General features: G+C 35.9%; 1 protein-coding gene across 2 annotated transcripts in view; it reads right to left on the reverse strand.

Annotated features, from left to right (window-relative positions):
* Positions 1-15,572, reverse strand: part of FGF14 (fibroblast growth factor 14) — a 381,327-nt gene that overhangs the window by 84,433 nt on the left and 281,322 nt on the right. For both annotated transcript variants that reach the window (XM_005424125.2, XM_031059543.1), the window contains exons 2-3: positions 9,201-9,311; positions 1,169-1,272 (exon numbers count right to left, since the gene is read on the reverse strand). In XM_005424125.2, the coding sequence (XP_005424182.1) occupies positions 1,169-1,272; positions 9,201-9,311 (215 nt within the window). The remainder of the gene's footprint in view (positions 1-1,168; positions 1,273-9,200; positions 9,312-15,572) is intronic.

Below are 15,572 nucleotides of genomic sequence, written 5' to 3' on the forward strand. Positions count from 1 at the left end.
GCACTAAGTTTTTCTTCAAGTTTTCTTCTGATAGCAAATACTGCATGTTTTCCTGTGATAGAATTTTTATTTTGAGCATATGTAAAAAAAATGTAGACAATACTGCTTGAGTTTCCAGAAGGCATTTTGTGAGGAGGAATTTTCTCTTTGTCTTGACATTGGCATTCAAGATTAGTTCCATTTTTTCTTCCTAATTAGCTTTTGCAAGACAATTGTGTGTTTGAAACAAACAGAATACTTTCCCTCAGGGCATCAGAAACTTAATCTTTCCAATTTCCTTTCAACGGACATCGAAAACAAAGCAGCGTATTGTAACTCAGTTGGGATATAAGAACTATGTGACGCAAAAAATGGAAAAAGCACTGTGTAAATAAATTTAACATAGATGTCAATAAAAATATAGTAATGAAAAATCCTTTGAGCCACCTTGTTAATACCTGACAGAACTGCCTGTTCACATTAAAGGCTGTCTGCCTTTCAAAGGAAGTTAAGACCCTAAATTTAAACAAAACTGAGCATTTTATATTCACAACACACTGAGTGATTAGCATCAAATCATTTGAAATACCATAAACAATCTGAGGTCTTTCTGGTCACTTTATCCAGCAGTCTTCTTTGTGACTCAAAAAGACTTTTTTTAAACTTTGATCATTCTACAGTGGTAATAATCCTTCCTTATATCTGATATCAAAAAATCAGTAATGCTAAGCATACAGTTACAAGATTATTGTAATAAACCATAAGGCTGTTAAAAACCTTTTACATGGAAGTTGCACTCATAAATCTTATCAATAAAAATAATGGTTAGAGTGGTTTTTGGATTCTGATTAACAAGACTCTAAGAAAATAATTGCAGATCCTTATTTAAAAATTTTGAAGAACTGAAATGAAAATTATAATCTTTGTGGTATATGGCACTCTACCATGAAAGCCTGCCAGGAAAAGAGCTCTATGGTGTGTTTTTTTAGGATTGCTAACATTCAGACTTTCATATGTAGTACACAGTAATTTCTACTGTGTCCCATTTACAGATAATGCTACACTCAAGCATGGTGTGTGCAACATACACAGACATTGCAGAACTTCTTAAAAGTGGACACACGTCTCATTCCTGTGTAGACTTCAACTTCAGCTGTGCCTCCTAAACAGAGTCCAGCAAGGTACTTACTGATGTGTAGAGGAAACCTTCTCCATTTAGGGCTATATACAACCCAGTCTTTACACCCTGGATAGCAACAACTCGAAGTCCCACTGGTATAAGGTTGAATAAAGCTGTGAAGAAAACACACATCCAGATATAAATATGCTACAGTTAATACAATTGTCTAATAAACATAATTAGAAGAAAAGAAAGAAAAACAGTTCCTGCATATTTTTTTTACTGCTTTTAAAATTAGACTAACCCAGAAAATCTTGCTTCTTTGATTCTGGCAAGTAGCTCTTTATTTTCCTGGGCATTTTTATGGTTTTCACCTAAAAGGTGCCCTCATCAAAGACTGATGTTGAGGGATCTGTGATTTCAAATTTTTTTTTTTCTTTTTTGAATGTTATATTTCATACAAGCAGTATCAAATGGTGTCAGGCAATGACAAAGGCTTATCATAGTTCATAAGAGCACTAAAATATGTGCTTAATTCTAAATGGGCGTAAATGTTATTGAACAGAATACAGAACTTGGGGTAATAATTAGAAAATAATCAGAAAACCACCTAATAACAAATACCTAGAAATACTATATACCTCTGTAGTAATCCAAACAGTCACAACTTTGATTACTCTCTGAAAAAAGACCAGTGTGAAGAGTGGGAGTTTACCAGCCTCACCACAGAAAAACACAAGTTGTATAAGTAGGTGGCATGAACCAATTCTTCTAAAACTTATGCCAGCACACACCTATATTACATTTACTGACTCATGCTAGAAAATTAGATGCAAATCACACATCAGTTTTGGAAGAAAAGACCAGGATGAGACAGAGTTTATGCTAAATGTTTTTCCACTGTGGGTAAGCCAGGGACTCCCAAGTCCTCGGATGAAAACCAAAAGCACAACCTGTGTATCCAACATATGCTGTGGGGAATATGTTTCTACCAAATCAGGTGTCAGGAACACAGTAACACCTATGAATTCCTCAAAATTTAAGGACATCCATAGGTGTGACCAAAAAGTGTACTGGATGAGACTATTTGTAATCAGGATGCCAGAGTTAAAGCCCAAACCAAGAGAAAAAGCATCATGTAATTGCAGTGGATAAATACATTTCTCAAGGTGTGAAAATTCCTGTTCAGTCAAAGAACAAAAATCCATCCAGTTTGTTTATGATGAATATGACCAAGTCTTTACAATTGAGAAAAAAAAAAACATAGATAGACTACTAAAAATATAGGCATGTATAAAAAAAAGAGACACCATCCCTTCGGCATTGTCACACAGAAAAATATGTGTAACATCAGAAAATTTTAGGAATACACAAAGCCAATATAAAGCTAGGAATTGTAGCAGAGTTCTTCCTGGAGCGGTGGAAAGAAAAATATATTGAAAAGAGCTCTAGAAGAACTGAAAATAATTTTGTGGGTTTACAAAGCAAATAAAAGAGATGACAAGAATTAGCACAAATAAATTTTAATTTCTGTCACTTCCAAAATTCTCCATTATGGTAGGATATTACAGTGCTGTTTACGAAAAAAAAAAAACAACTTCGTACAGATAAGGTTCCCTCTCTAATAAATGTAACACAGTGAAATATGGCACTCACAGAAAAGATATCCTAAGAGTATATAGGCTAAAGACTGCGTGGCTTGAGGGCTTTTAGTTCAATGGAATTTGGAAGTCAAAAATTAGTTATAAACTCCTCATTGTCCATTCATTTCATTATCCTCAAATGAAACTGCCAAAACCAGCAAAATCACTGTTGTGGGTTGTGGAGAGGGCGTCTGTCACAGCAAAACAAAGTATCAGATGGCAATTGAGTTTGAATTTTTTCCTAGGAAAAAAGAAATTGCAGGAGCAAACCATGCTAAAGGGACTGAAAAAACAATTGAAGGGACACGAGGAAGGAAAAACAAACAATACTTATATAAAGAAAAGAGGTGAACACAAAAGACAAGTCAGCCATGAGAAGTCAGCTAATGAAAAATAACGTAGTCATAGTGGTTCAGTCAAAAATTCTGAAATGTACATATTATTTACCATATTACCACTAAAAATAAAGCACCAAAGCTAGAAAAAAAAAACCCAACCACCACTGAACAAGAATTACAGGCCTGTAACACAGCAGTGTTTTGTGCAGCCTATAAAGTTACTGAAGTGGCTTACAGCTGCTGGTGAATTCAGAAAGCACTATGGAAGGCATGTAATGCATCTTTTACTGACACCAAATTTTAATTGGAGATTTTCAGAGATCCTGTAATTAGTCTAAACCCTTAAAATTTTAGAGTGTGACCTGAAATGTTGCAATTCTGCACAGTCAGAATACTCAATAAGCTTCACAAAATCCTCCAGACTTGAGGAAAACTAAGGAGGCCAGTCTACATTCAGCTATTGACTGACAAATGTTCAGCAATGTGTTTCATACTGGGGACAGCAAAACATGTGCCAGTAAGGCACAGCACATGGTTTTAATGCACTTTGAAGCAGGCCACAAGTAATTTATTTTCCTCTAGAGCCTGACTGGGCAGTGCTCTTCACTGAGCAAGACTTAAGCATTCAATTACACATTTCACATTCCTAGGATTCACCTGTGGCATACCTCACTCTAGTAAAAACCTGCTCTGAGAAAAGCAGAAAGCCTTCTACAGTCTGCTGGCAGTTCTGCATAGCCAAACATATGTTCTTATCTGAGGGGGTTACTAAAATGAGCCATGTCGCCTGCTTCCTTCTCTCTTTAAGAAAATGATCTGAAACCAAAACCTGGGGAGTGAGGTCCCTGAACATCTTTATGTGCCTAAAGCCAGTTCAGTGAGTCCACAATGAGTTGAGAGAGGGGGCAGCCCCCAACAGCCCAGGAAATACAGCAGTGCCTGGCGCTCAGTGTTCCCATGCTGTATGCTTAAGTAGAAAGCCTGGCAATTCCAAATGTAAGTATGATCAGGGAAGACAAGGGAACTGATTGGCAAAAATGGTGCAAGTAAAACCCTTTATCCTCGTCAGTGCTAAGAGTGTGCACTCCCTTAGCTTTGCTTTGTATTCTATCTAAACCACAGCTATAAAGCATTTGGGTTCTCTGCCTTTTCCTAAGCCTGCAAGCCTACTCCCACCACAAAAAAAGATCAGAAAATGGGGGTGGGGACAGTTAGCAGGAACAACTGCCATGAAGAAGGGTTATTTCTTTAGGTTTCATGGAGGAGACTTGCAGGAACTCCAAACCTGAGTTGGATTCTAATCCTCAAAAAGTTTTAGCAAAAGTTTGAGTCCACTTTTTTAATAAGCAATCACTCCTTTCTTGAGCAAAACTCAAAACTGCCATATAACTCTTTCCTTACTTTATGTTATACCAACACAGTTCATTAACTTGAAATCTGAAATGCCTGAAATCAGATATCCATATACTTGTGCAAGTCTATTTAGGTACAATTTACTTGTAGCTGCAAGAAAATTGCTATTACAGATCACTGTTTTTCTCAGGATTCTTGCTACATACTGACTGCTTGAGAGTTCTGAACTTGCAGCCTCTTCTGCATGCACACTGCCCTTGTGGCAGTTAACAAAACTTTCCACAGTACCAAATCTCCAATAAGATCAAGGCAACTACTTCAATTTATTTCCATCTGCAGGCCCACAGGCAAAAATGACAACTCCATCAAAACATCTTTTAGATTGGCAATGACTGCAAGGAGTTTGGTGTTAAGAGATTTCTCCATCCATTTCTTATGGAGCAAACAAATTCTAGCTGCCCGATCTTACAGAAGACATAGACATAATTAAAACTTTTTTTTTTTTTTTATGACTGAACATTTACCTGTCAGACTAAGATTATCCCAGAGGGAGAAACAGGCTTACCTAACTCCCAGAGGTGGTGTAAATAGATGAGTAAATACCTGTATAATTCTTTGAAGACAAACTTCAGTAAAAACCACTGCAAGCATCAGGCTGCAGATATTTCAGTGCAGTAATCCAAAATTAACATTCATTAATCCAAATTTAACAGCACTGCAGGTGGTTTTTTCCTAATCTTTATGTGCTTTATTTCTATCTAATTATCTCCTTTACCTTACAAGGGTGCTGTAAAGGTTATTTTATGGGTACCTTCAAACCAAAATATGATAGTGGTAGATATTTTGTAAAGCCATTAAAAAGTTAATGCTTCCACATTCAATTTGGAAGATATAAATAGAAGTATGCATTAAAAGATGAAAATAAAGCAATGTTAAATGGTTGCAGGATTTCTTGAAGAGCAACTCTACCAGTTACCAAGCACCACAAAGGAAGTAAAGCATGTTGTAGCATAATAAAAGATGTGCACAGCACAACCAAGTAAAATTTTCTTGGATAATATTCACTTTTTCATTTATCAGTTTCTGAAATAAGACTACCAATAAGTAATACTCTTTTAATCAGAGAATATTATAAACATGTTATAAACACAGCTGTAATTTCATAAGGGGTACAAATTGCAACATGTGAGTGTTACAATCAGGTCTGTCAACTATAAAGTATCCTCATTTATGTTGCATTTTTCCAGTGGTTGTTGGCTGAGATACACTCTAGGTGAATTAAAAAAAGCTATAGAGATGAAAGATTCAGGGTTTCAATCTCAGAAATTAAAAAGTTGGAATTGTCTCTTTCTCAAATTAATTAGTCTTCCTACTAAACCTACCCTTCATTCATGAGACAAAACTTTGAAGATAGACCAAAGCCTAAAACTGATCTGGTTTAGGTGTGGAGGACAGGAGGAGAATGTAATGCTTGTTACTACAAGCACATATGGAAATCATTTCTATCTCTTTATGATTTCTGTGCAGGATCTTGTTTTTCCTAATTAATAATGATGAGACCAGTGAAGCAAGCTGCATTTGCACCTGTAAAGTCCAGGAAAATGAGAGTGAATGTGACAGCTACACTGAGTAGGACCGCAGTAACAAAGCTACAGCTTTAACCACAGCCACTCCTGCTTTTGGTACAAGCAAGACACAAAAGCAAACCAGAAACTGAAAGGTAATAGAGAAATTAAATTTAAAAAAAAAAAAAAAAAAAACAAACAAAAAACCAACTAAAACAAGATATCATTGAGACTGGGGCAAAAAAAAAAAATACAGACTGTGCACACAAGATTGTTTGGCTAACAACCTTAATTTAGGGAAGTGATTTAAGGAAACTCAGCACCATTAACCAATAGGTGCATTAATTACCATTGTTTCATTAAACATCATTATCTTGGAAAAGTTATAAAAAGAAGTTACAACAATGAACTGAAACCTGTTGGTCTGTTTAGGCTGGGCTCTAATGTCATGGCCATCAACATGAGCAGATGAAAGTACATTCATGCAATTGCACATTAAGTCTTCCTTCCTTTTTCATGCAAGTTTTTGCACACAGTGATACACTAAAAATTTTGTCATCTCTCTCTGCAGTCTCTAGCCTTTACTCAAACTGGGACAATGAGCAGCTGATTAAAACAGCTTCCTTGCTGAAGACAAAAAAGAAACTGCATCTTTTCTCTCTCCCTCACTCCTTGCTCCCTCTGGCTTCTCTGACACCCAGTTACTCAGTGGGCTCTCTTCAGGAACAGCAAATAGTCAGAAGACAGGTGGAAGGCTGGCAGAGATGCACACCCTTTGGCAGTCTGTATTTCCTTCTTTTTATGAAACACACTTTGAATGGAAGTCATCCTCACTATCCAGGTAAGTATTCTATCTGTCCTACAGCCAGCTGATACGTGTCCATCCCTTCACCCACTGGGCACATTAAATGGGCAGCCTGCAAGCACCACAGTCAGAAGCAGGGTTTTCCCCCTTGGGCAGCTGCCAAAAGTTATTCACTTGTAAGCCCCAGACAGAAATTGTCACACTAAGGAGCTCAAAAAATAAAATATCAAAACACTAGAAATTCTATCCATGAGAAAATTATTGTTTTAAAGTGAAAGAGAAGGAAAATCAACATATGTTGAAATAAAAAAAGGCAGTAGGAAAAAAAAGTTCAACAGGAAATGAAAGCCAACAAAGTGGAAAGGGAAAAAAACTAAGACTGGCAGCACAAAAGAAACAAACATATATTCATACAATAATGAATATATCAAATAGGTAAAACTTTTCAGCTCTTAATATATGGTTGATACATATATACCAACAAAATTTCAGATGTAGACTGTAGGCCTTCCTGGCAAACACATTAATTTTGCATTCTTCTGATCTAAACTATCTTTACGAAAAATATTGGAAAACTGGAGTAGTTAAGGAAAAATTAATCCCACCAGTCAAAAACAGAAAAATATGCCTTTGTGAAAAAAAAACCTCCACAATTTTTTAGCCAAAAAATAATGCTGGAGTAAAACAAAATATCTAACAATATTCATCCAAAATACACAATACTTCTATATGGTATTTCATTGTGTTTGGAGAAGTTCAATATTTCAGAATATTTCTAATATAGAATATTCAGTTTGCATTTTGGAAAAAGAAGAATAAAGGAGATGGGCAGAGAGCTGGAAAATCAGAAATGCACAGAAGAGAGGAAAGAATGAAAAAAAAAAAAAGAGGACAATTTGTAAAGATGACAACATCAAAAAGAGAAAAGTAAGGCCACTGTGATCTATCTTTGAAAAGACTCCACATCCGTAGAGATCTTAGAGTTAAAAAAATCTCTCAGAAATAACAATAAAACATTACAAAATTGTTGCAATTGTTGCAGTCCTACACATCTTCTCGCTGAAGCTGAGAATAAGAGGAGTAGAGGGACAGAGATCTGCACTTATACCCTAAGAGAGTTCTTAGACCTCATCTAGGCAAAGCTTTTATAAAAAGTGAGAATAATCTTGTCTTTTTTAAGGTCTTAGTATGTACTCCAGTACTGAAGTGGGCATGAGAGATGGACATACGGAGGGAAGAAAAGAAACAAGGGTGGGAGAGGGATAGGGAGGACATGGAAGGGGAACAAAAACACTTGAAAAACAAGCAGAGAGATACACATAAAAATATATTAAACAACTTTTCTCTATTAAAAAGACTCCAAGCCAAACAATAAAATATGATCATGCTATCTGCTGATGAAAGGTGTTAAAAATTACAACTAAAATAGGAACCTTACCAATTCAAGGCAGAAACCTCAAATACTTTAATTTCTGCAGCCTAATTTCAACATTTTTAAGGGAACTAAGGGGTTATTTATATATGCATAATAAAAAATAAATCTTGTGCATTAAAAGTGCTTAAAATAAAATTCGAGATGACACAGAAATGTTACTTAAATATGTAATGATAATTAAAATAAAACACAAATCAACTGTTTCTAGAGTAAGAATAGTTTTGTTTAATTACCAGTTGCAGCTGAAGTTATCAAACATATATATATACTCATTGAACAAAAATACGTAACAGTATTATAGGAAAAGCATACCAAAGCAGCAACCCACACAGCCTTTCAAGACCTCTTTTGTTTGGAACATTTTTAAAAACTGCCACTTTTGCCATCTCTACAGTGGCGGAAATCTCTTAACGTCATTGGAATTCTGGCTGGCATAGGATTTTTAGCCCCAAAATTTTTAGTACCTTCAGCAAGATAATTTAGCATGTGTTTTATGAAGGTCTTTGATAGTTTAGCATACATTTATTTGCTTGTAAATTTGGATTTTTCTGGGAAATTTAGTTTCTATGTCTTGTTGTTTCTTTGTTATTTATTGGAAGACAAGGAATTTTTGCTGGATAAAGAGTTCTTATTAAAAAATTCTTTTAATATAATTTTACCACTTTTATAAAATTACCAGAAGACATTCATTGGCCTAAATATCTCCCTCCTAAGGTCCGTGAGGTCTTAACGCCTTCCCCTTTCAGAGGCAACACATTTAGGCCAATGTCCTGCACAAGCCATGCTGGTGGTCACCAGGCTTCGAAGGGACAGAACCCTCCTCCCTGGGACAAAACACATTCAGAAACCCTCCAAAGGCAGGCAGGCAGGCAGGCAGGCATTCCCACAGGGCCTGTGCAAACACATTCGAGCAGTGCGGTCTGCGTGTGCGATTAAGACATTCCCCTGGGGCAGTCACTTACTAGAATTACTGCTGTCATCCTTGGTTCCATCGAGACTTCCATCGGGGTGCATTTGCAAGTAGTAGCCTTGCCTGCAATATAACCTGGTCACTATACCCTTGAGCTGGGGATCTGAAAGACAAACATATTTTGTCACTAGCCTCAAAACTTTTTCCAAGAGTTATCCCTACTTCTCTCACTGTAGGAGGATGTTTGGTGAAGCAGCAATGCTGTCTTAAAAGTAAGTACTACAACAAGATGTGCGCTGATGGAGATGAAGAAAAATCTCTCTGCAGAGAGTGTTGTTAGGTCAGTTCTATGTCCTGTTCTCTACCTCCAACATCCTTCATTACAATTAATAAGGTAAAACAGAGAAAAAAAGAACATTCGAAATACCCACAGACAAAAAATTTAACTGTATTAAGCCCTGAAAAAAATTGTAGACTTCAGCAACAAGTTTTATAGAAACTAATAAAACATTTGCAAAACCCTACTGGTTTCATATATGTTAGCAACTTACTGTACTGCACATAAGATTTAAGGAGACTGGGAGGAAAAGGCCTGTTTCCTTTCCTATCAAAAGTGGTAGACTTATCAGACGCAATTTGTAACAATACCATCTGAAGTTCGCAGAATATTTTAACCAAGCTAGAAGCAGATCCAACTCACCTGCCCTCTCCCACCTCCCCAGGGAATAACACTCACAATCAGGGCAAGATATAACCTTTGCTCAGCAGAAAGAAAAAGCTGAAAAAGCTCTCAGTAAGATAAAGCTATGGAAAATCCAGGTAGCTTGGAACAATGAAGGTTCTCCATTTAATACTCTGCATTTATGAAAACTGCCAAGAATTGGGCAGGGAGTGCCGAGCCACAAACTTTGATTCACAGCACAGATGTTGCCTTACCAAACCACAAACTGAGCTGTTAGAAAATTGTTTCAGAGAAAAAAGGCATCACATCTTTAAAAAATTCAACAGAACTACCTCTAGGTGATATCAGTATTAATATTGTTAAACATTAACTATTAGGCCAAGTTCCAGATAGCCAGTACATAAATTTGTGAGAATATTGGCATTAAAATATATCATATCATGCTTAGCTGTGCAATAATGAATTAAATTCATAAATACTTTGATACAGATATATAATAAAATAAACATGTGAGCTTCAAAGGAAGACAGAAAGTATTTTCATGCATGCCTGTGGGCAGAATACAAAATTTGTGTATAATTACTCTCACAATTAATCATGCTGTGTTACTTAGAGTATCCTAAGGGGACGTGAAAACAAACAGTGATAAACAAAACTGCCTCTAAATGGTATGTACTGAAATTTCTGTAGAGGCTCAGTTCTATGAAATTATCCTGCAAATGTTTTTATTGAATATCCAAATTACAAAGTCATATTAAACAATAAGCCCATCTGAATTAAAAATACAAGTTAAACTGTAAATATAATAAAAAACTGTTCCTATAAATAGTAACACTGTAAGACTTCTGAGGCATGGAAATAAATAATATGGACAATCAAAGATCAACATATAAGCATATTGCAACTTAAATTTTTAAAATTTATTTAAACTGAAAATTTTGCTTTCTTTTAATTTTTGCATTATCAAAAGTTTGTCTTTATATATGAATACTCAGAAACAAATATTTTTAAAAAATTAAACATGTTAAACTTTAATTCATTTGAATGTACTGTCTCCACCAATTCCATCAGGTGATTCAAAAGTATTTTCATAGTTCAAAAATGAAAACTGAATTCCTTTTACATAGGCACTATTCCTGTCAATGTATGCTTTCAATGTGTACTGCAAATTGACAATTTTAAGCATGCTTGCTTACCACTCATTAAAAGGCATCTTTAAAGACTAAATAAAAGTATAATAAAAATATTATTAAAATTAGATCTTAAAAATTATTTACAGGAAAAGTATCAGCATTTTGAAAAACACTTTCTATACCCAAGGAATCATGAATAAATTATTTTTTATCAACATTTTCTAGTGCAAAGAAGTTTCATAGGAAGGCAAAGTACGGTCAACTCACTGTCACCCACTGTTTACATCTACTGCTTCAAGGGAAAAATGTCAAACTTAGAAGTCACTTTCAAAGTTGTTTTTTTATTCTCATCCTATTCATTTTTCTAAATTGAAAAATTAAATATAATTTCTAATAATCATTAATCTGTTTTCATCAAAAGCATTATTTAAAATTAACCCTGCTTTACCAGCTATCCAAAATTATATCTGAATGAAAGTGAAATGACACATCAATCTTGATGCAAGCCATAATAAGCAATAGTCACAAAGACTACTCCATACAGTTTCAAGGTAAATATCTCCAAGATGAAGCAGACAATCCTGGCAGGCAAGAAGTTTATCTCTTCTTGCAGAAAGAAAAATTACCCTTTTACGTCCTTTTTGAGACATCTGAGCAGCAAGCAGAGAAGAGAAATCTGCTACTCCCTGTATTTCTGTAGCATTTCGTCTGCCCTTTGTCTCTTAATAATATTACAGGAACAGTCAGTTTGAGATGATTTGCAAATGAGTTTCTCAAATCGTTGTTGACCACACTTTTAAATTTTTTTTTACTGTCTTCTAGACAGCAGGAGTGAGCAACAATGCCCAGAAACAACAGCAGAAGACTGGTGCTGCCTGACCACAGGTGTACTGGGTGTGTCATCTTTTTAGAACTCTCATCAGAGTGACAAAGACAGACAGACCAGCATTTATCCTTACCCTTTCACCCCCACACTTGCTTTTATCTTTCCACGTGTAGGAGAAAGAAAATGGCAAGAAAATACAGCAAAAAAAAAAAAAAAATCAGAAACGGGATAAGAGCAGACAACCTCACCAAAGAGCTCCCAGTTCTCATGATTTTATCATAGAAATTTTGTTACTAGTTCTCTTTGTGTCCTAGCTGCCACAGTGAGGCTATTTTGTGAACAATATAATTTGTATTTAATTTCAAACACCTTGATTTCAGGACAAATGAAACTAAAAAAGGCAAACTTCACCATGCATCAAAAATTATGGAACAGTTCAGCATCTCCTAAGGATTTTTATCAATCTTTTTTTGCACCTTGATTTCTGAGGTTGAGCAGTTCAGCATGACATGTCAGCAATGCCATACATTGGGAAAAATTATTGACTGATTATTATTAGAGATTGTCTCTTAAAATTCAAAGCTGTACTGAATGGACAAAGCAACAGCTCCTTAAGCCTCTCCTTCCCAGCAATCTGTGTGACAGCAGCCACTTGCAGTCACTTTTCTTGCTTTTATTCCTTGTCAGTGGTGATGGCAGGATGCATGATTGCAGTTAGCATGAACACTCTGTCGGTAGCTTTTCTGATGTTCTCAACAAAGGTAGAGTTTAATTAAGATGTCTTCTCTCTCAAATAGTGGCTACAAAAATGGCTTTGCATTAACTCATGACAGGTTGACTGCAGCTCTTGCTCTAGCACAATTATGACACTTCATGTTTTGAATTGTGAATATTTTCTGTTCACAGAGAGAATGGCTTTCACATGTACTTCCCCACTCCAACACACTGCCAGGACAGATGTATTTAGAAACTTTACAGATTTAAAATAAACTAGGCAAAAATCTTATTAAATGTGAGTGTTAAGACATAGTTGAATTTAAAACACTAAGAGAACAGTGGTGAATATGCCTATTGTATATTTTAAAAATTAGTCCCTTAAAATCCACTGGAGTTTTAATGTTTAGTTTTTACCAGAGAAAAGCTTTTTTTTTACTGTTATTATTTATTTCCTCCCTCTTCTGTGCAAAGGTACTAAATAAAAGTCTGCTGACAAGCAAATGCTTAATGGGGGGGCGGGGAGGGGGTAGTCTCCCATCAACTCACATTCTTATGGAGAATAAACTGTACTATCCAGTCAGCCACCAGTCTGCCACAAAATGAGTCACTCAGTGAGCCAGGTAAAAGCCAGTATTAAGAGGTACATTCTGCTCAGACAGCAGAGCATCAAATCCACAATACCAGCTCCAGGTACTTCATGTTTTACTCATCCTTTATTCTTTACACTTCTGTCCAGCAGTTTCCACCTGTGGATATTTTAGTATGAAAAGTACCGCTCATATTAGTCCAGAAAAAAAATGAACTCAGAGCATTTTTTATTTAAGATTTATGGTACTCTGATAGTCACCAGGACTTAGCTGTCATGTCTTGCTTACTGATGCTGCTAGGGTCAGCATTTGTCAGGAGTCTTCTCCCTCACCTATTAAACTTTATTGAAAAATAATAAACCCCCATTATAGTCTGTATTCAGATTTTTTTAAAAAGTCAACCCCCCAAATCCTGCAACCACAAAATTCCTTTTGTACCTGGGAAGTAAAATACCCACCCAAAGTCCAGAGTGTCTCACCCACTCCAGGCACATCTCCCTATTATTTTGTAAGGCCTGGGAAGAGCAAAAAGCCCCTTTTCTTGACTTCTCACACAAGAGTACTGTAACAGTAGTGTGTGTGTTGGCTGTGTTGGACTGGAATTCTTGCCATCTCTCTTTCTGAAGTGTCTCTACTTTGTATAATAATAATTACCCCCCTGCAGGCGGGTTAGATCCCATCCACTATACCACAGTTCAAGACATCTTCAACCCCTCACCAACTTCTGCACAGAAATTTACTGTTGCTTTAGATTAGCGTCTGGATACATTTTCAAACTTAAAACACACCTCTGTAGTGCTTAGTATTTTAGAAACTTTCCACTAAGCAATTCAGCGCTGGAAGCAGGGAAAAAATTCCACGCAGAAATTACATTTTCTTTTTTCGATTCTCATTTCAGGTATTTCAGTTCCCACTGTAATGCTTTTCCCAGTTTTCAAAAGTCATCTTCTTCTCAAGTGTACTGCTTCTGCTACACAGCAACAGTACTCAAACAGGTACAGTCGTTACAGATGATCACATCACATTTCACCTTGTTTATGCCAAGCCTTGCATTGTCGTTCCAGCACATAAAAGTGCAGGGTCCTCTGAAATGTGTTATACAATCGTAACAGCAAGCTTCCTGAAGCAAGTACATTGCCAGTGGAGATTTCAAAATGCAGAACTTTGTACTTCATTTAAAGGTGATAAAATCCTAATAGGCATCTAAAACCATCCCTCATTATTAAAGTCTTCAGCTGTTCCAGTGATAGAGCTCTTGCATTCAAAAGCTTTATACACTCTTAACTTCTTTATTGGACTGTCCTATCACCTGGTGTCTTAATGTTTCCAAGTTTCTGATCACTTTTCTTACTTTCTCTCATTGTTAACAGAAATAATAAAATTTGAACATTTATTTTATATGCTAGTGCTCTCTCATTTTAATAATATTTTTTCAATATCTCACAATATGCATTAGAAAATTAAACTTTAATTAAAAACTCAGGAGAGAAATATTTTTGAAAGAAAGTTTTGCTCTATTCAGGGCAAAAGAGAAAAGCACATAATGTGAACTCAGAAAAGCAATAGCTTCCATTATTCCCTGTTCCCATAAGTAATAATAGTACTTGTTCTGAAACGAGGTGGCTTTCTCTTTGCTCACTTATTTTTCCGTTCTCATGATGATTACAGGGAACTCAACTTTGGTGTTTATTTTTAACTCTACTTTTTGTCCATTTATGCCTCACATCACAAGCTCATCTCCTGCAGAACCCCGCTTTGAGAGCACGGTTAGGAGACAGAGTCCTCCCACGCTCCTGGGCTGCCATTGTCATTGACACTTCCACAGCGTTTATGAAATTTCCTGGTAAACTATGAAAGCAGGCTGGAGTTCTGCAAAATGGTTGCTTTTCTTAAAAGGCCCCTTTGTGCTGGCATCCTTGTCTTTGTGTTGCAAATGTTTTTATGTTAACAGCAAAATGTGCTCCCTTTCCATATGTGGGTGCTGACATTTTGTCTCTGGATCTCACAGTGCTACATAAACCTTGTTTCTTGCTATATGGTTTTACTCAAACAAATTTGATCATCCACAGAATTACAGGAACTTGGCTGCTAGCTGGGATAATTTATATCTGTTCAGATTTACAAATTGATTGGATTCAATAGACTTGTCTACAGTGTAACAATTAACAGCCTCCTTTACCAGACATTATTTTGGAGGATATTTGTTGGAAAGTGAAGAAGATTAGATTGTTCAGAAAAAACTTTGTTCAAAATAAAAATTTTACACGACCATGGTAGTTGAATTTTAGTAAATTCATTTAATAATTTGCATTTCTCTTCCTACTGGACTATACTGCATAAATCTGATGGTTCTGATCTTGCAACACATGGATTTATTGGAAAATTCCTGCCTAAAAACTGCCTTCCACTTCTGACCTATGTTTCTTCTACTACACTAAAATTCAAAGATCTCCAATTCCTTAATATCTAAATGATATCT

This window comes from Geospiza fortis, unplaced genomic scaffold (assembly GCF_000277835.1).
Source record: "Geospiza fortis unplaced genomic scaffold, GeoFor_1.0 scaffold84, whole genome shotgun sequence".
NCBI classification, from domain to species: domain Eukaryota; kingdom Metazoa; phylum Chordata; class Aves; order Passeriformes; family Thraupidae; genus Geospiza; species Geospiza fortis.